The following is a 20,445-nucleotide window of genomic DNA, read 5'->3' on the forward strand; positions in this document are numbered from 1 at the left end:
TGCCTGGTTCTTTTCATTTGGAAAATATTTTAGCTAACTGAAGTATATTTTCTTATTCCTTATTTGACTTGTAAAAACCTTAATGTACTGATCTATTTCTTCAAGTCTGGCTCTATACATGACCAGGTGGGATTTAAGCAAGGCATGAGAAGCTGGTCTAATGCCTGAAAAGTCGACGTGATACACCATCTCAAGTGACAGAGCACCTTTACCAGGGTGAGGAAGTTCCCTCCTACGAAAATTCACAGCTAACCTCATCAGTGAGGAAAGCCTGCGAGCTTCCCTGTAAGGTCAGAAGACGACCCGCAGGTCCACCACGGCCACTGCTACTGTGTACAGTTCTGAGGCTCTGGCCAGGGCAGTTTGACAAATGCCTCCAGATGAGAAAGGACAGACTTACAGAGCAAATCCTAAGGAATCCACAAAAAAAAAATGTTAATACATGAATTCAGCAGTGTTACAGGAAGTGCTATCGATACACCGATAAGCAGTTGTATTCTACAACAAGAAGATAAATAAAATATTTAGGACTAAGCTTACAAAAGTACAGGACTTTGACACTAGAACTTAACCCTGCTGAAAGAAATCCCATGTTTGGGGATTGACTTAGGATGGCCGTATTCTCCAAATTGATCTGCAAATTGAACACAATCCCAGCTCTTAAGTGCAGAAACTGACAAGCTAATCCTAACAGTCATAGGGAAATGCAAGGGACCCGCAACAGACCGAACAGCAACTTACGAGTCACATATTCAGAACTTCCCACAAAGCAGGGATAGTAACCGAGACCACGTGGTACTGGCAGTAAGAAGCGAGATTGATACACAATAGAGAGTCCACAAATAAATCCATGTTTACAGTCAAATATCTTTTCTGGCAATTCAATGAGGAAAAAAAAGCCCTTTTCAGTAAATGGTGCTGGGACAACCGAATATCCGCACACAGAATAAAGACCCCTCACTTCGCACCGAATGCAAAAACAAAACAAAAAAAACCCAAACCTCAAAATGGGTCAAAGACCTAAATAGGAGCTAAAACTGTAAAAAACTAAAAGCTCTCGGAGGAAAACAGAGGCACAGGTCGCCAGTAACCCTAAGCAGTGGTTCCTCACATACACCAAAGCACAAGCAACCAGAGAGGAAGTTAGACTTCCCCCAATGAAAAACTTTTATGTTTCAAAGGACCATCCCAAAAGTCACAAGCCTTAGGAATGAGAAAACACTTGCAAATCCTATCTGATAAGGGTCTAGTATCTTGTAAGTCAACCATAAAAGGATAAATGACCCAACTGTGAAACGGGCAGATTCGGGCATTTTTCTCTAAAGATACGCAAATGGCTAATAACTATGAAGAGACTCGCCGCCACGCAAACCCTCACCTACGCCACAATGACGCCCGGCTTCCTGCACGACTCAGGCGGCTGTAACCAAAACCACTGCCAGCAACCAGGGCTGAGGGGAGAACTCAGAGCCCGCCGCCTCCGCTAGGGCGCGTGGAACACGGCGCAGGCACTTGGGAATGCGCTTAGGCATTTCTTCAAAACGTTAACCAGGTACGTGACCAAGCTTGCTCCCTTCTAGAGAGAACTGAAAACTTGTACGGGAATGTTCATGACTGTCAAAGAGTAGTAACCACCCAAACGGCCCTCTACTGGTGAACGGATAAATAAACCAGTATATCCAGAAGGTGGAACTTAGGCTAGGAATGACTACTAATGTACAAAGATGAACCTTGAAAATGTCCTGCGAAGTGAAAGAAGCCACAGAAAAAGCCCCTGATCGAGGATTCCATTTACACGAGACGCCCATGAGAAGGAAGCCCACAGGGACAAAGACTTCGGGAACTGGGGAACTCAGTCACTTTGAATCCCACCTGTTAGACACAGAGCCTGGTCTCCGCTATACTTACACAGACTGTTTTGTTTGGTGGAAATCATTTTTATTATATTGTGAACATTTTCCATGTCCTCAAGATGGACTTCTCTTCCAGGCTTCTACAGTCAGGCAAAGAGGCTGCAGCTGCCGACTCTTGATGCTCCTATTCTAAATAATACTGCATACCAATTTTAAATCTGTGTTAAGTTACTTCATAAGGAAAATTCTAAAAGGTGGAATTACATAATGAAAAGATTTCCATGGCTTTTAATAAACATACTTTTTGCTGTTAAAGCTGAGGTGTTGAATAAAGTTCATATAATGGTTTTATTGCCCTTCACCAAATTAGAAAAAAAAATACACATTACAGAAGTAGCAGCAATTTTAATTACAAGCAAAGGTTGACTTCATTGCCCAAAATGACTCTTGTTTTGGTGTCAGCAAATAATCTTCAAATAGTTATACTGAATACTTAAATTCATTGGTTAAAATTATGCTTCAACAGTTGATACTTGAAACAAACAAGGCAAAATAAAAATATAAATTTAAAAAAGTAAAATAAATAACAAATTACCAAACAGAAACGTTCTGTAAACCAGCCGATTTTTCTTGTTCAGGTCGCTCATTTCTATTACTTGGGAAACAAGTTCAGGGACAAAGACTCATTCGGGAGGTTCAGGTTCGCCCCAGGAGCTCAGTTAACCTGCCGGTGCCCTGCTGTGACGGGGGATGAACCCAGCAGCACACGCGAGACTGGAAAGGAGCACAGCTGTTTACAACGATAAATCATTTTATTGACTGTATATTCACACCAAACACAAAAATAATGCTCGTTCTCCTCCTCATGGACTAGGGCAGGAGAAGTTTCAGGTAAGTTTCTTTCTGGGCTGCATGTACTCATGGGACACGTTTTTTTAGAAGATTCAGGGAAAGGTGGTTTAAAACAAAGCTTTAAATAAAGTAGCACCAGAAGGACCAGGTACCATCACCACATATCCCAACCAGTTGTTCTAGTATGTGAAATTATTGCACTTGTAATGTTGAAAGTAAATGATAGTAAATTACCAAACTCAATAATTTAAAAGTTTGATGAATTTTGAACTAAGCAATTTCAAAACGGTTTTGAGTTTCCCTTCCAAGGAAACCCAGGCTAGGACAACTGTATCTAGCCATTTACTTTAAAAATCAAGGGTAGAGGACCAAGTTTTATTTCTAAACTGTAATTGCACTATGAGAAGAGAGGCTGTTTTCCATAGTGGTATGAATTTGGTCCACCTCAAGATAAATTGTTATTACAAAAATAAACAAGTTTGTTTTTGTAAAAAATAACATTGCATTCCTTTGTTTAAATTGCACAGTACAAACAAACTATGTAAATTAATACTGATATAAGGTAACTGGAAGTACATACAGTGGGTATGTGTTTAGTCTGAAGCCATTAAGGAGTATGCAGATAGGTTTTCATAATGTATGAAAACTAACATTAAGTCATATCTAGAAATACATAAAATATTTTAAAAGTTACAATGAAGAACGCATTCTTCACAGAGTGATTTTTAGTAGCCGTGATAGTACAGGATTCAGCAGTCTATTTACATAAAGGTCCATTTTTATTCAATTTACAAAAGCAATAAATAAGAAACTACATTAATTTGCACAAAACCTGTTTCATTCATGATCGGTGTGACCATTTCCATTACTGTATGACCAAGCCAATAACCCTGCTTGTTCCTGTGAACACCTGCTCCCGTCTGGAAAGAAGAGCAGGCCCCATCTCCTTCCAAGAGTGAGTACTGCCGTGCAGAATCCAGCATCAAACCTTACCAATTATAATATAAGCCCTAAAAATATGGACAGTGCCCTTTGAGTCTATTTATACAAGAGTATTCACAAAAAGATACAGTTCTCTGATACAAAATAGTTTAGTGGTATCTAACAGCATAATCGAAATCGCCCCCAGGCCTCTGCAGGGACCGAGCCGCTAAGGGAAGCAGGTGCACTGACTCACAGGCCTGTAGCTCCCACCGAGTCGGGACTGGGATTTAAAGGCTAGAGACAGCCAAGGACAGGTCCCCATCACGACGGCCACTGCTGGCCCGGGCAGGCCTCTGCTAGGAGGCCAGTGCGGGAGTCCAGCGCTCTTGATCCAAAGGGGCACACGGGAGCTCAGTGCCTAATGAGCTCCTGCAAGCGCCTCAGCATTTACCTTCCAGAAGCAGCCTGGACTCCCGCCGGACCAGGAAACTTAAGAAGCTACACGTCCCAAAAAGGGAGGCTCATCTAGGGCAAAACAATCCCTATGGTTTAGGAGCTACCACTCTTTAAGAATAAAACCAAAACATCCTCCTGTACAACTGTACAATACTCTTTATTACTTCCCATTGCAGCTTAAAAAATTTTTTTATGAAAAATGATTTGATATCACATTTTCACGGAGTCCGAGATTTCCTAGAGGAGAAAGAGTTAAAATTTAATACTACCTTACCAGAGTCTCTGAGTTCTCTCTCTGGTCCAATCGTCCAACGAGGTCGCGGTGTCCTCAGTGGCGCGCTGCTGCGAAGGAATACTGCCCGCGGGGACGGCCGCCACCGGCCTTAGGACACAGAACAGTCGTAAGTCCCGTCCTGAAAAGATTCCTCCTCCTGCGCTCGGGTCACGTCCTCCTCCTCCCGGCTGACCAGACTGCCACCTCCGACCTCGCCCTGGGGGACACTTCCGTGGCCCGAGGAGCCCCGGCTCTCCTCTGCACGGGGACCGGCGTGTTCGGGGGTCTTGCCCACGGTGACGGGCTGGAAGGCTTCGGGCTGGACCTGCTCCTCCGTGAGCTCGCTGAGCTTCTGCACTTGCGGCTTAATGATGTTTAAAAATGGCTTATATCCAGGACTAAGCAGAGGGAAAAGGACGTTAGCTCGCCACTGCCGCACTCACAGCGCTCCCTAAGAGTTCTGGACCAACTGCTAAACAGGGACACAGTGAGGGCGGAGAGCTGGGGAGAGGGGGGCACGGGGCAGGAGGAAATGCTGCTCAGGTGCCGTGGCCGGCGCAGGGCCGCGGCCGGCGCAGCTGCCTCACGCTCCGGAGCTCGAGCAGCAAGGCTGCCGCGCCTTCTCCGACTGCGGCAGCGCGGCGCATACCGCACAGTCTGAGGACCAACAGGGTTTTTCAGACTGGAAGCACCTGCACACAGTACAGCTCTTCTAAGTGAATTTGGCAACTAAGGAAAAAACCAGAGCCAAGTGCAGGAAACCCCAAATCCACACGTAGCTGGTGACAAGGGGCTAGACTCTGAGGCTCCTCACTTCTATCCATTAACTCTTAATTCGGGCTTCCTAGTAAGTGCTGTGCTCTCCTCAATTCACACGTGCCTTATGTTTTTATCTTTTCAAAGCAGATATTTTCAGGTTATTATTACCAGCAATACCACAGAACCACAGACCTCAAGGTCCAGTCTAACAATTCTCAGAGCATCTGTACTGTGTCATTTATGTTCCTGGCCGGGCGCAGAATGGTGATTTAAGAGAACTACTTCAGAAAGGAACGTGTGAAAGCATTTTACTTCTCCCAACCTAAACAATTTCCAAGTAAATGAACCAGAACTAAACCTCGCTCCTGTGAAAGGACAGGACCGCCCCGAGGACCGCCACGGGAAGGAGCCGAAGCCGACGCGCACGTACCAGTCTGTGGAGGCCCATCGGGCCACGGCGTGCAGCCCCGTCTTTATGTTCTGCAGCGTCTCTCCGTCCACCTCTGAAGACTGGATGAGAAGCACGATCTGGCTGATGACCGAGGATTCTCTAAGAATCAGGCCTATGACGACGCACCAGTCCAGACATCCCGCCTCCATGAAGATGTGCAGCAAGTACCTACGGGAGCAGAACAGAAAGTTCGAAGCTCAGAAGGTGTAGAAAAGGGCGATCGTCGGCAGCAAAGTAAGCCTCGCACCCGATTTGCCCGAAGACCTGGAGCAGGCCCTCTGCTGCCTGGATGCTGAGGGAGGGACTCACCGAAGCTGGACCTGGGATTTGTGAGGCCCCTTACTCGCCAGCTCCATGGAGATGTGCTCCAGCTCGGACTGGGTCAGACTGAGTGTGGAGAAGTTTTCATCCACCACTGTCCAGTCTCCGTCCACCACGGAGCTACTTTCAGTCAAGTCTGTGGCTGAACCGATACTGCATTCGTCACCTGATGAAAAAGTGCCAAAACTTACAAATTAGCTTCATGCAGAAAGTATGTTTATGAATTAATGGTTTCTCACATGTTGATTTCTGTTCAAAATTCTGAAACCCAAATGTTAAATCAACTGCTAAAATTCCCATGTTATATTAACAGTAGTAGATATTTTTAAGAAAAAAAACCATTAGAGAGATGAGGCATTATGCGCCTTCAGATGGAAAAGCGCCCTACTGTCTATGCAGCAGTCTTGCCTGCCTCCAAGAAAAACGCCTAGCTATAACATGATCAGGCCTTTGGATTCAATTACTAATTTATAAGAAATACAGAAGAAAGTGGTAAACCATGAAGATGCAGTCATCAACACTCACATTTTGAGAAAATCATGGAAGCAAATCCAAACTGCAAGGGTTTAAAAAAAAAAAAAAAAAAAAAAAAAGATCGGGGTGGGCACCCGGGTGGCCCAGTTGATTAAGCATCTGACTTGGTTTTGGCTCAGGTTGTGATCTCGTGTCCATGAGATCAAGGCCTGCTTTGGTTTCCACGCTCAGCCAAGAGCCTGCACTCTCCCTCTCCCTCTGCCCCTCCTGCTTATGCTCTCTAAAATAAATAAATCTTAAAAAAAAAAAAAAAAGGTGGGGAGGGAAAGAGTCATGTTTTAAAGAAAGAACCACAATGTGTGAACCTTACCTGGCTCTTGGTCCTAACCATAAAAAAAATTACATTATGAAACAACTGGAATTTTAATACTTACTAGATATTTGATATTAAGGAATTATTGTTAAATTCTGGAAGGGTGGTAATGGAATTACTTTTTAAAGAGTTCTTTTAAAGTACATACTGAAAAGGCCACAAAATATATCAGGTGTTGGATTTGGTTCAATAAGATATGAAGAGATCACACAAACGTGGTCCTGCGCTGGGAAGAGCTGAAGCCGGGTCACGGATACATGGGGGCGGGCAAGGCTTCCGCGACACGATTAACTCTAATTTTAAAATATATTTGAAATCATTGCTTCAAAGAGTTTTCGATTAAAAAAAGGCGAGCAATGGTATTACTTCATATCTCTAGTCAAGTTCACAGAGACAGAAGGCAGAGTGGCGGCTGCCAGGGCTGGGAAGGGAGAAAAGGAACTGTTCTGGACTGGGTACAGAATCTTAGCTTGGCAAAGAGTCCCGGAGGCCGGCTGCACAGCAACGTGAATGCACTTGATCCTACTCAACCACATACTTAAAAATGGTTTAAGTGGCACCTATTATGTGTATCTTCTACAATTTGAACAAGAGTGACGAAAGCCGTAAGCTTCTCCATGTAGCAAAGCTCAAGAAATGGTGAAGACAGCAAGCAAGAGCTTTGCCCCCAAAGAAAACAGCAGCCGGCCTGACACTTAGCCCCGTGACCGGACGAGTCTCGGCAACACGCATCACTCTGACGCTGCTTCCGTCTGGAACTCCACTAACCCCATAGGAGCAGAGGCTGGCACTCGCTATTTGGTAAAGGGCTGGAGAGTAAATTAGGCTTTGAAGACTAAGAGGCAAAATGAAGGACATTACACAGGAACTTGCAAGAGAAAAAGAAAACTACAAATTTTTATCAGTAAAATAAAAAACAGAAGACAGTGAAGTAAAATTTTTTATGATCCATGTCTACTTATGAGAAGAATAGTGTTCTTTATACAGAGCGAATATTTTACTTACTTGAAGTTCAAAGTTAGTGTTTCTGTATCATTAAAATCAAGCACACAGTTTCATCTGTTAGTGCTGGTCTGTAATGAGATTGTACCTATGTCGTTCATCTAAAATAAATATGGCAAAGTATAGTTCAGGCCAGCGTGGCCTTGTTCTAGAAACTAACCTCCTCTCTAGCAGATTCTAATGGCTTATTTCAAGGACACGGCTGGAAAGAATGGAGCTCTGGTTCTGAAGAGAAACCTTCCAAAGGAACTAAGGAGAAGCGAGAATTTAAAATGACATTTACCTTTATTAGATAAAGGTGACAAGAAGGCGTCTTGCATCTGTGGTCCATGGGATGAGGCTGGGTCGATCTCGGGCGGGGTGGGGCCGATGTCGCCAAGCCAGCTCTGACTTCGTTGTACATGAGACACACCCGTGTCTGTCTCAAGGCTTAAAAAAGGGTCCGCTGACTGGGACTTCAACAGCTGCTCTCCTACTGCAAGGCAGGCCCCAAAACAAGAAAGCAGGAATTCAAAAGATGCGCGCACCACCATTCCCACCTCGGGAATTTTCAGCTTCTTCCCCTGCCACCCTCAAACACTGGAAGTTCAAAGCCAACTGCCCCGCGTCGTCCGTCTGCAAACCAGGGAAGCGGACGATGCGGCGCCATCTAACCGTCAACCTACATCGTCACGTCTCATCAGCACGAGACAGACTTTAGTCTGTTCGTCTTATAAGTCTTTTCCTTGGTTCTTAAGATGAGATGTAGTTTCGAAACGCCACAGGAAAAGCTTTCTGGTTGAGCTCTCATGAGTCACGGTCATGACTACAGTCTTCTTCGAAAGACCGCAACTAAAAATCTTTATCTTTTAATTTTCCTTTCACCAAGATTTCACTTGGTCATCTCCTAGATCAGAAGACGGCCCGGACTCTCAAAGATGCATTGCTACCACTTCTCCATAATGTCCGTCAGAGAAGTCACCGCTTCGCTTCTCTGGAGGCTACGACTAAGCCGTTCTACCGCTCGCCACGGAAGGGGAGCGTGGTGGTGCCCGCAGCCAACTTTCACCTGGTGGCCAACCTGCGACCGAGTGCCACGAGCCTACGTTACCTGTTCGGTATTTTCCGTTCTTGAAAGGGGAACTGAGAGAAGAGGCTGGGATGATGGGAAGCGGCCACAGGAAGTCTTTGTGGAGTCTCTTCAGGGCCAGCACGAAGTTGTCCACCCGTGCGGCCCGAGTGCGCTCCTTGCACAGCCAACTGATGAGCTCGAAGCCCAGCTGCGCTGCAAAGCAGCCGAGGTCCTTCAGCCGAACTTCTTCCAAGAGACGCCGAGCGTGTCTCCAGAGCATCATGTCAATGTACATGTTCTCGGCGCAGTCACTGTCCTTGCTCCACCTGCAGGCGGGACAAGAAAGCTGCAGAACCAGCGCTCCCGGACGATGTCCCGCGGCTGGCCGCAGCAGCGAGGCGGACGCTGACAGCGAGGGGCGCCGGCCCCGATCCAGCTCTGCCCGAGCGAAGACCGACACCAGGGCTTTCCTCCGTGGATGCCGCGGCGGCTGACCACCACCCGGAGCACGGCAGGCTCTCAAAAGACCCTTCTAGAATGGAAATAGGGCAGAAGCAAAGAGAGGAGATGGACAAAGCCAAACGAGAGGAGGGCGCTGACGGGCTGCGGGACAGAAGGGGCCAGAACCGCTGTGCCTGGAGAGCCCAGTGGAGAGAGGTGAGGAGATCAGATCGAAGACACGGGCAAGGGACGCGGCAGAACGAAGCCCGCGCACGGGCTGGGGGAGGGGCAGGCGCGCGGACGCACGGCGGGTGCCCAAGAACTTATACGTGGCGACACGCAGTCTGTCATCCCTTACTCATGTGGGCTGACACGGGCTGACTGGTTGGGTAACTGGGCCTGCGGTGCCTTCCGGGAGAGGCAGTGCCGGCCGGCCGTGCGGATGCAGATCCGGGCTCTGCGCTCGATCCTGTGTGAACCTGACCAAGCTGACTCGCTGGGCCTCTGTTTCTTCACCCACACAAGGTGGTGCACAATGGTGCCGGCCCTTGTAAGTCAGAAGGATGAGAAGCCGCGCTCGGGTACGCGCTCCGGCAGCGCCTGGCTCGTGGGGACCCGCGCGCCGGCCCGCGAGCGCGCTCTGCGACGGCGCCGCCGAGAAGCTACTGTTGTAGCGAGCCGAGCCGCGGCTGCGTCTCACTCGGATACGGCCCGACTGTGTGTGTAGATGCCGGGAGTAAGGGAGGTATTAATGACCCTGATAAGAAAGTAGTAAATTGTCATAAAAGAAAATGTTCAGGAAGTGCTCACTCTGTGTCAGGCATTGTAGAACAATGAAAACAGAATATAAAAGAAGGGATTAAGGGAGAGTCCAGAGAAGAGCTTAGAACACGTAACAACAGGAAGGACACAAGGACCTCACAAACTAGAGGAAATTCTATTGTATAATGTTCAGTATGAGTTCATGGAACCTCTCAGGAGGCAAAAGCCCATCTACGGGTGATGTAGCTTTCGGTCCTCAGGATACACCTCCTCTGGGCTCTCCCACTGTTTAATGACTTCTCTAGTCAAGAGTCACAGGAGAGGCAAGTGCATGGGGACTTTTACCGAGTTACAGTCAGAAAGAAAGGTAAAACTACGGCTATAAGAAGGCTTCTGGATTGCGTGCAGAATTATCTTTCCTTTTTATTCTGGTCCTCTATTAGCAGGGTGATTTGAAGTGAGCTTCCGTCAGAATGGGTACACAAGAGGTATCTGGGTGGCTCAGTGGGTTAAGCCTCCGCTTTTAGCTCAGGTCATGATCTCACGGTCCTGGGATCGAGCCCCGCATCGGGCTCTCTGCTCAGGGGGGAGCCTGCTTCCCCCTCTCCCTCGCTCCCTGCTGGTGTTCCCTCTATTGCTGTGTCTCTGCCAAATAAATAAATAAAATATTAAAAAAAAAAAAAAAAAGAATGGGTACACAAGACCTACTCTAGGACAAGGGACAGAAACTATTCAAGGAATAACAAAGGGGACTCTGGAAGACAGAAGGAGGGAAGCAATTTGCGTGATCTTCAAGCCTTTTGGAAATGGAGAAAGAACTGTATTTGATCAAATGGTTGTTTTCCTAAGATCCAAGTTTACAAGTGGCCTGAAATGCAATGTGTGTCACAGAATGCCCTCAAAGCAGTAACGGCTCGTTATTCTTTTACCTTTTTCCAGAAGGACCAGATGGCATACTCAGCGTTTTCTGTAAGCTGAATTTACTAGCAGGAACATTTTCAGCTGACTGGGATAAACTGATGCTTCGATTTCTGAAGAACTCAAATCCGCCACTTGAACTGGGTTCCTAAGATCACACACGATGCGCAGGACCGTTAGAGAAAGAAGTCGTGTAGGTGTCTGGCCTAGAGAGGCTGTGCAACTTTGCAACCAACCTGAGCAGTAGGTGTGGATGGAGGGGTCTCGGATTCCCCAGAGCCAATGGCTTTAAGAAAGCGCATCATGTGTCGACACAGGTCCCACTTGCCTTGTTCCAGGGCTGTGCTGAACAGAAGCGTGGCATGCTGCCTACTGACCGCCGGGACTTCCATGTTCTACAAAATCAACCAAAGACAAGCATTCCTTTTACATGGCAAATGATTTGGGAAGTATGAGCAACTCTGTAGCGCTATGATTTCTATACCAGAGAAGGAAGGCAGCTCTATCTCTATAGGGGAATGTTTGATAGTAAGAACAAAAAGGATCAACAGAAAGTATCATGCAAGGAAAAGCGAGACAAACACTCCGCTGGTGTACCATAAATAAGGATTTCCTAAACTTTCTAAAAAAGTCAAATACCTCACATAAACCTGACCCATATTCTGTCTTTCCTGGCTCCTGGTGACCCTGTGAAGTGGTTGTGTCATTCCTGTTCTACAGATGAGGAAATGGAGTTCAGTAACTTGCTGAAGACCAGCAAAAAAGCAAGAAACAAATCTACCTGATTTGCCGGACTCCCAGAGGCCCAGGTCTCCCTCTTGTGACAGTTTTTGAGGCTGTGACAAAAGCACTCTCAGCTCTGGCCAGCAGTCGGTAGGAAGGCTACACAAAGAGCGTCCTTAAGAATTCTTTCGTAAACCTTACCACATAGCCTGCCTCTGCCCTCAGGGACAGGCACCTCACAGGCAAGTTTAACTGTAATTATGTGCCAAGGCTGGAATTCTGCTGCAGAGAACGTGGCCAGTCCCACTGCTTGGCAGATCACTAGAAGTCCAAGTCCAAGACAAAACACAGCTGCATTTATTTTGTTGCTATTTTTATCATTCTGTGTTTTTTTTTTTAGATGAGTCAGGGCATCAGACTTTAAGGGCCATCCCACCTCTGCTGGACTATTTCCTCTGGCTTCAATCAGTTGTCATGAAGCAAGTAAGCGGATGAGACATGTGCTTCAGGCAGAGTTTAAACCAAGTTAATGGTCAGCTTCTTAGATCAATGAAAACAACTTTGTGGTAATTTGAAAGCATGGCTAAGCGTACCTCTCAAATCTGTATCCGACTGAGAACAACAAGAACAAGCCCTTCTGTCAAATATATATAATGACAAATTTTCAGGAGTCTCAGAGAACCCATTATTTTGACAAGAACCGCATACTGAGGGTAATTACTGTGGCAGGCCTGTGCTTCCTCAGCCTGCTATGGGGAGCCTAACATAAGGTGCTCTGCTAGGAAGAGCCAGGCTTTAACCAGAGTCCCCTTGGTGATTCCTCGCTAGAAGGAAACAAATCTGTTAACTGTGAGAGGCTCAAATAGTTCAAATTAGCTAACATTAGCTCAAACTCACTAATATTCAAAATAATTCTTCTTTATTATATTTATTATCTAATATATTATATTATATATAATGTTATATTATGTGTAATATGTGCATGTTAGTCTATGTTGTTATACTGCATAGAACAGAAAGCCAGACTGCAGATTGCAAGAATCCTTGGGAACACCATCAGTGTCAACATAGGACATTTCTTTCCCCCTCTCATTTTGGCTCATTCATTCTTTACTTTGTAAGAAAAGAACTGTTACCTGTAAGATAATAAGGTAAGAGGCAGCTGTGTCCAAATCCTGAGCCATCAAGCATTCCTCAAACAAGTCCTTGGGGTTTCCAACGGCTGCGAAAAGGTAATTCCACAGGGCGTATTCAGTCTTCCTGGCACAATGAACCACTGTCTGCAGGAAGAGGGGGAATTCGGTGATGAACTTGGCCACAGTGGGAAGCAGAGGGTCGGGGATGGGTTCCCGTGAGGTAGCTTCTTCTTCCAGCACTTCGTGGAGCATGAGCTCCAGCACGTGAGGGAAGTAAGGTAGAGCGGCGCACGACTGGGCTAAGAGCAAGGCCTGCTCCCCGAGGTTCCTGACCAGCAGCTGCCGCAGAATGTGGTGGAGGTAGATCTGAGAGGTTCTCTCCACAACACAGTACGGGAAGAGCACCTCCAGCTGCTCCCTGGCGCCGCTCCGAGTGTACAAGGAATCATAGAGCAAAGTGTCGTTGACAGCACCGAGCACTAACGCGTCTTCAAACAGAACAGCCAGGGGGTAGATGTTGATGTGAAAAGGCAGCATGATCCGCTGCGACAAGAAGGAATGGGGCTTGCGGTGATCCCTGGGGAAGAGCGGGAGCCACACTTTCATCCCTGCGCCTCCGCAGCTCAGCCAGAGGGCCTCCAGGAGGTGACGCTTCTGTTTATTTGCGCGACACGTAGTCCAGACATTCTCAACAGACTGGGCGAGGACGACAGGAGGGCAGAATGGCAGCTGGAGAAGCAGAGACAAGAATCCATTTTTTTTCCTATTAAATTCGAACACTCTCAAGTTCCTTGGCATTAATTTCTTAAGCCTTTCAAAATGATAGCACAACTTCTTTTCGGAAAATTAGGAGACACTATCTAGAAACAGAATCCAGAACAGTACCCTGCCTTTCAAAGTATGCATATTTAAATCTAAAAACAAAACAAAACAAAACAAAACCAAAGAAACCCCACAAACTTCACCAATTTACCCTACTTTCCGATTAGAATTAGCAAACAAGAATGCCTAAGCAGATCACCCGGGGTATGGGTCTCTCATTATTGTTCCGGGATGTTCTTATTCACAAACAGTCTTAAACCTGGAGGCTTAAAGACTAATATTATATACTTTCCCAGTTTCCAAGTCCCAAGACGATACTCTCCTCTTACGTTCTTTTTATTCCTTCATCTCTGATGCTCTACAGGACTTGCATTTTACTCACGAGTTTCCTCTGGCTGGGGTTACTGTCCTTCTCCCGGATCTGAGGGCCCGACCTGTCCCTCTGCATCATGATGAGCTGCCCGGCGAGATTCAGCATGATGCTCTCTGCGTCGCGAGCCTGCAAGAAGCACCGGACGGACTCCAGCTAATGCAGACGTTTTCAGCATTCCCCCCAGCTCTGTATGGTTTACAAGTAAAACCACCACCACCGTCTCCCGAATGTGCACCGTGTACAGCCGTGTACAGCTGTTCTGTGGGGTGATGTGGACTACAAGCTGCTTGCTGGCTCGCGCGTAACAAGCTTTACCACAGTGCAACTACTGAGGAACGCAACTACTGAGGAACGCAAGTGAACCTGAGTCAGGGCAGAGCTGAATTTTGCTGACATAACTAGGAGCGCTTCAGCAGTTCGCAGTAATGAGAGATCACTTCAGTGACCGGCCTGACCTAGCTAGAGAAGGCTTACAGGGTGAGGCGGGCCTTGAAGGGCGAGGACGACGACACACGGGAGGAAGGAAAGGGTCGGCTCTCGCCGAACGCCGCCGCTGTGAATGACGCGGAGAGGGAGCGTCTCTTTAGGGAAAGGGAGAAAAACCTGACTAGATTAGGAATATCATGAGAAAAACGCTGGGTGGTAATGGGACTTTCAAGGAAGGCTTGGAAAGCCAGGTTAAAAAACAAACAAAAGACAGGAAATAAGCTACTACTTAGAATTTCTTGAATAAGGGAGTTATTAAAAATTCTGGGTTATTCAGGATGGCTTACTCAGGAGAGACAGACATTACAGGTGTTGACGTCAGGAATGAATGAAACAGTCTGTCCTTTCGCTACGGAAAATTTCAATCCAATCCTAAAGCAGAGAGCCCAACACGTGACTGCCCATTCAGCCCTCTCACCTGGCTGCAAGTTGAGAAGCTTTGTTCTAAAGTACATCTCAGACATGAAGTCTTTTTCCACTTGTAAAGAAGAAGAGCATGTGGATTTACAGAAACAAAACAAAAAACGACTGACGCCTTAGGCCTGAAAGGCTGGAAAAGAGAAGTAAACTAGCAGGATTTCAGGGGGCGCACCTTGGTGGGTGCTAGAGGAGGTGAGGTTACCACGGGTAGAAGTTCCAAGCAGAAGCTAAGGAAGGGGAAACTGAGCAGTTTCATTTCACTGATCATTAAATTTGAAGGAATCTTAAGACTTGCAAATAAAAACGTGAGCGATGACTGAAGTACGGACGAACACACCAGAATCTAAGCACGGCTGGTCAACTGAGGGAGTCAGATGAACCTTCTGAAGCCAAGTATGCCGGGGAGGAGGCGAGCAGGGCACCAGGAGAGCACAGTGTCACAAAAAGCAAGAGGGAAAAAATTTTAGGAAGGAAAGGGTGAGAACTCAGAAGCTACGGGCTGGCGTCCCAGCCAGGGCCTGCGCGCAGGCTGCATTTAAGCTGCCATTATTATTTAGGGTTCAGTCCGGAGAACGGTAGCTGCCCTACATATTCTATTTGCAAAAACAGTTACACAAAACACTCTTAGTCCTGCCTGCCAGACACTACTGGGACTGTGGAGAAGAAATGACAAGAGGGTCCACAAGATTCATGGATTTTGTCTTCATTCTGGTGGTAGGCCACATCCAGGCAGGTAGAGTGTAATAACTTACATTAATTTACAAGGAAGAGAAATTAAAATAATAAAAATAACAAATCTCCAAGCAACTGTCACAAAGCTCAAGAACTTCACTTGGAAAGAAATCTTTGGGTCCCCATTTTGCATGTAATGACACGAAAACTAAAGATCTGATCACCTCTCCACAACACAAGCTTCAAGGTAGGAGAAGGAAAAATGGAAATTGTAAGGTGCGCACTATTCTAAGAGCTGGAGGGCAGAGGGCAGAGGAGAAATGAACACGGAAACCAAGAGTCAGACCAGAGAGCACACGGACCGGCACAGAGACTCCCCGACACTTTGCAAAGACCTTCTGAGAAGCTACTGCAAGTCACCGCTATAGGACTCATGTCCGTACTGACCCCTGGGAAGTATGAAAATGGTGAATTTCACTACATTTGACATGATCTTATTACACAAACAAACCCACTTCTCTTTCCTTCAGCTGTATTCACGCATTCAACACTTTCCACCACTATTACAGCATGAAGAACAGGGGAGTGCAACAGCACTTTCCAGCAAGTTTAATGAGCTTTCCAGGAACTTAACATTAAAGCAGGGACTACCTGTATCCCCGAAATGCCACATTTGAAAGGATCAAACACACCTTCTCTTACTCTAAAAATATCCTTAGTAGATGACTCTTATATTTATGAGTTTCAGAGACAAGGAGCCCAGTCTTAGGAGGGAGGCTATCTTACTGATAAACAACTTTCACTGTTAGGGTTTTTAAAATTTTTAATATGAAATCAAGACTTGTTTTGCTGTAGCAGTCCTGGTCTTCCCTCTGTGTAAGGTGGAATCAATCTAATTCCTATTACATTTCAACTCATTTTTTTCCCCCTTAAATTTAAATTCAAGCTAGTTAACACACAGTGTAGTATTGGCTTCAGGAGTAGAATTTAGTGACGCATCAACGACACATCACACCCGGTGCTCACTGGAAGTGTCCTCCCTGATGCCCGTCACCCCATTACCCCAGCCCCTCAGTGTGTTCTCTGTATTTAAGAGTCTCCTATGGTTTGCCTCCCTCTGTTTTTATTTTTCCTACCCTTCCCGTGTCATGTGTTTTGTTTCCTAAATTCCACGTATGAGTGAAATCGCATGTCTTTCTCTGAGTTACTTTACTTAGCGTAACAACCTCTAGTTCCATCCATGCTGGTACCAATGGCCAGATTTCATTCTTTCTGATGGCCGAGTAACACTCCATGACACACGCACGTGGATGGAGTGGATGGGTGTGTATGCACACCCCATTTACCAACTGATGGAGATTTGGGCTCTTTCTGTACTTTGGCTATTGTTGATAACGCTGCTATACACACTGGGATGTGGGTGCTCCTTTCAATCTGTATGTTTGTATCCTCTGGATAACAATCTAGTAGTCCAATTACTGGGTCATAGTACTGCATTTGCTATGTCTATTTTTAACTTTTTGAGGAACCTCCAAACTGTCTTCCAGAGTGGCTGCACTCTGCACCAGCGTGCACTCCCACCAGCCGTGTAAGAAGGGTCCCCTTTCTCCACATCCTCACCAACTGTTGTATCATGTGTTGTTGATGTCAGCCATTCTGACAAGTGTGAGGTGGTATCTCACTGGGGTTTTGATTTGCATTTCCCTGATGATGGATGATGTTGAGCATCTTTTCACGTGTCTGTTCGCCACCTGGATGTCTTCTTTGGAAAAGTGTCTCTTTATACCTTCTATCCATTTTTTACCTGGATTATTTGTTTTTTGGGTATTGAGTTCTTTATAGATATTTTTTTAATAATGTTCAGTTAGTCACTGTATAGTACATCATTAGTTTTTGATGTAGTGTTCAATGATTCGTTAGTTGTGTAAAACACCTAGCTTTGGATACTAACCCTTTATCTGATATGTCATTTGCAAATATATTCTCCCATTCCGTAGGTTGCCTTTCAGTTTTGTTGGCTGTCTCCTTCGCTGTGCAGTAGCTTTTTATCTTAATGAGGGCCCAATAGTTCATTCTTGCTTTCATTTCCCTTGCCTCCAGAGACTAGTGCAGCAAGAAGCCGCTGCACCCAAGCTCAAAGAGGTTGCTGCCTGCTTTTCTCCTCTAGGATTTTGATGGTTTCACATGTAGGTCTTTCATCTATTTTGAGTTTATTCTTGTGTATGGTGTGAGAAAGTGGTCTAGTTTCATTCTTCTGAAGGTGGCTGTCCAATTTTCCCAGAATCATTTGTTGAAGAGACTTTTTTCCTCTGGATATTCTTTTCCACTTTGTTGAATGTTAGTTGACCAGAGCTGAGGGTCCACTTCTGGGCTCTCTATTCTGTTCCAGTGAGCTGTGTGTGTGTTTTTGTGCCAGTACCATACTGTCTTGATGAGCACAGCTTTGTAATATAGCTTCAAGTCCAGAATCATGATGTCTCTTGCTTTGCTCTGCATCTTAAACATTGCTTTGGCTATTCGGGCTTTTTTTCTGGTTCCACACGATTTTTAGAGTCATTCACTCCAACTCTGTGCAGAATGCTGGTGGTATTTTGATAGGGACTTCATTTTATGCGTAGGTTGCCTTGAGTAGTACAGATGTCTTTTAAACAATATTTGTTCTTCCAATCCAAGAGCATGGAATGTTTTTCCATTTCTTTGTGTCCTCTTCAGTTTCTCTCATACATGTTCTATAGTTTTCAGTATACACACCTTTTGGCTCTTTAGTTAGGTATTCCGAGGTATCTTATGGTTAGGGGCTACAGTAAATGGGACTGACTTCTTTCTGGGCTGCTTCAATACTGGTGTATAGAAATTCAACAGCTTTCTCTACACTGATTTCATATCCTGTGCCTTTGCTGAATTCCTCTATCAGTTCTAGCTATTTTTTAATGGAGTTTTTCAGGTTTTCTACATTGAGTATTATCAAAGTCCTAGGCTCAGCAGTCAGACAACAAAAAGAAATAAAAGGCATCCAAACTGGCAAGGAAGACGTCAGACTGTCACTCTTCACAGTCAACTTAACTTCTTTATCTGCTCTTCACCACATCAGATCTCTCCTCTTTGTGAGAGGCGTTTTTTTTTTTTTTTAAAATTCCAGTATACTTAACATGCAGTGTCATATTAGTTTCAGGTGGTGTGTAATACAGCGATTCAGTATTTCCATACATCAATCAGCGCTCATCACAAGGGCATTCCTCCATCCCTACCCCCACCCACCTATTTATCTCCCTTCTGGTAACCATCGGTTTGTTCTCTACAGTTAAGAGTCCGTTTCTTGTTTTGTCTTTTTCCTTTGCTCATTTGTTCTGTTTCTTAAATTCCACATATGAGTAAAATCATATGTTATTTGTCTTTCTCTTATTTCACTTAGCATTATACTCTCTACATTCTTCTGTGTCATTGCAAATGACAAGATTTCATTCTTTTTATGTATTTTTAAAGATTTTATATTTGAGAGAGAGAGTGCTTGTGAGCATGAGAGCGGGGAGGGGCAGACAGAGGACAAGGCCGACTCCCGCTGAGCAGAAAGTCTGACATGGAACTGGATCCCAGGACCTCAGGATCATGACCTGAGCGGAAGGCAGACGCTAAATTGACCGAGACATCTGGGCGCCCCTTTTATGGCTGAGTAATACTCCATAGTGTATAGACCGTATCTTTAACCATTCGTCTACCAACAGACACCTGGGCTGCTTCCATAATTCGGCAATTGTAAATAATGTTGCAATAAATATAGGGGTGCATGTATTCCTCTGATTTAGTGTTTGTGTATTTTGGGGCGTAAATACCCAGTAGTGTGATTACTGGATCACAGGGCAGCTCTATTTTTAACTCTGAGGCACCTCCACGCTGTTTTCCCCCACGGCTGCACCAGCTCGCATTCCCACCACCTCCGCATGACAGTTCCTTTTTCTCCCCATTTTTGCCAATGCTTGTTTCTTGTGTTTTTTTTATTTTAGCCATTCTGACAGGTGTGAGGTGACATCTCACTGCAGTTTTGATTTGCATTTCCCGGATGCCGAGTGACGATGAGACACATTCTTCATGGTCTGCTGGAAAGCTTTGCCCCAGTACTACCGGCGCCGCCGCTCGCCCACTGTATCTGGGACACAGGGAGTCCCTTTATTTCTCCTAATATGAAAACTTCAAACATGAGAGAGAAAACGTCAAAGTATAGAGAATCATACAATGAACCCCCATATTCTGATCACACAAATTCACAATTATTCAAGATTTTGCCACATTTGCCCCATCTACCCTTTTCTCACTTATTTTGCTCAAGTATTTTATTATATTTTTAAATATTTTTTAAATAATCTCTACACCCAAGGTGGGGATTGAACTCCCAAACCTGAGTTCAAGAGTCACCTGCCCCACCAACTGAGCAAGCCGGGTACCCCTACACCAAAGTATTTTATTTTATTATTATTATTTTTTTTAATTTTAATTTTTTTTTTTTTTTTTACACCAAAGTATTTTAAAAGGCGATGAAGTACGTGGATATTTGCTGGTATAATCATAATACCAATACCAAATCTAATAAAATCTACAAATATTCCTTAATGTCACCTCTTAGTGCATACTGAGTATCTCTAAGTGTTTTAATAGTGTCTTTTTATAGCCAGTTTGAATCGGGATACAAATGGGGCTTGAGCACTGCATTTGGTCGGTATGGCTCTAAAGAATTCTTTAGAAGAGTCTCCCCTTACCATCCCCAACCCTGCCACATTACTGACTTGTAGCTGTCCTACAGAAGGTTCTACATTGTGCTTCCTTGTGGTGTTAAACAAAACCTCTACCCCTGTATTTCCTATGAATGAAACTTGACTCTAGAAGCCTCATTTAATTCAGGTTCAGTGT

The 20,445-nt window shown here is 45.3% G+C and overlaps 1 protein-coding gene across 7 annotated transcripts in view; it reads right to left on the bottom strand.

Annotated features, from left to right (window-relative positions):
* Positions 1-2,646: 2,646 nt before the first annotated feature.
* The window catches only part of RIC1 (RIC1 homolog, RAB6A GEF complex partner 1), a 142,625-nt gene continuing 124,826 nt past the window's right edge, over positions 2,647-20,445 (bottom strand). For 4 of the 7 annotated variants that reach the window (XM_082694268.1, XM_082694267.1, XM_082694265.1 and 1 more), the window contains 9 exons: positions 13,975-14,091; positions 12,771-13,499; positions 11,148-11,306; positions 10,923-11,059; positions 8,830-9,116; positions 8,023-8,214; positions 5,879-6,056; positions 5,549-5,737; positions 2,647-4,757 (listed from right to left, as the gene is read on the bottom strand). In XM_082694268.1, coding sequence (XP_082550394.1) covers positions 4,469-4,757; positions 5,549-5,737; positions 5,879-6,056; positions 8,023-8,214; positions 8,830-9,116; positions 10,923-11,059; positions 11,148-11,306; positions 12,771-13,499; positions 13,975-14,091 — 2,277 coding nt within the window. In that variant the 3' untranslated portion in view covers positions 2,647-4,468. The remainder of the gene's footprint in view (positions 4,758-5,548; positions 5,738-5,878; positions 6,057-8,022; positions 8,215-8,829; positions 9,117-10,922; positions 11,060-11,147; positions 11,307-12,770; positions 13,500-13,974; positions 14,092-20,445) is intronic. The other 3 variants (XM_082694269.1, XM_082694266.1, XM_082694264.1) reach the window with 1 other exon arrangement.

Source organism: Mustela nivalis (genome assembly GCF_964662115.1).
Source record: "Mustela nivalis genome assembly, chromosome: 13".
NCBI lineage: Eukaryota > Metazoa > Chordata > Mammalia > Carnivora > Mustelidae > Mustela > Mustela nivalis.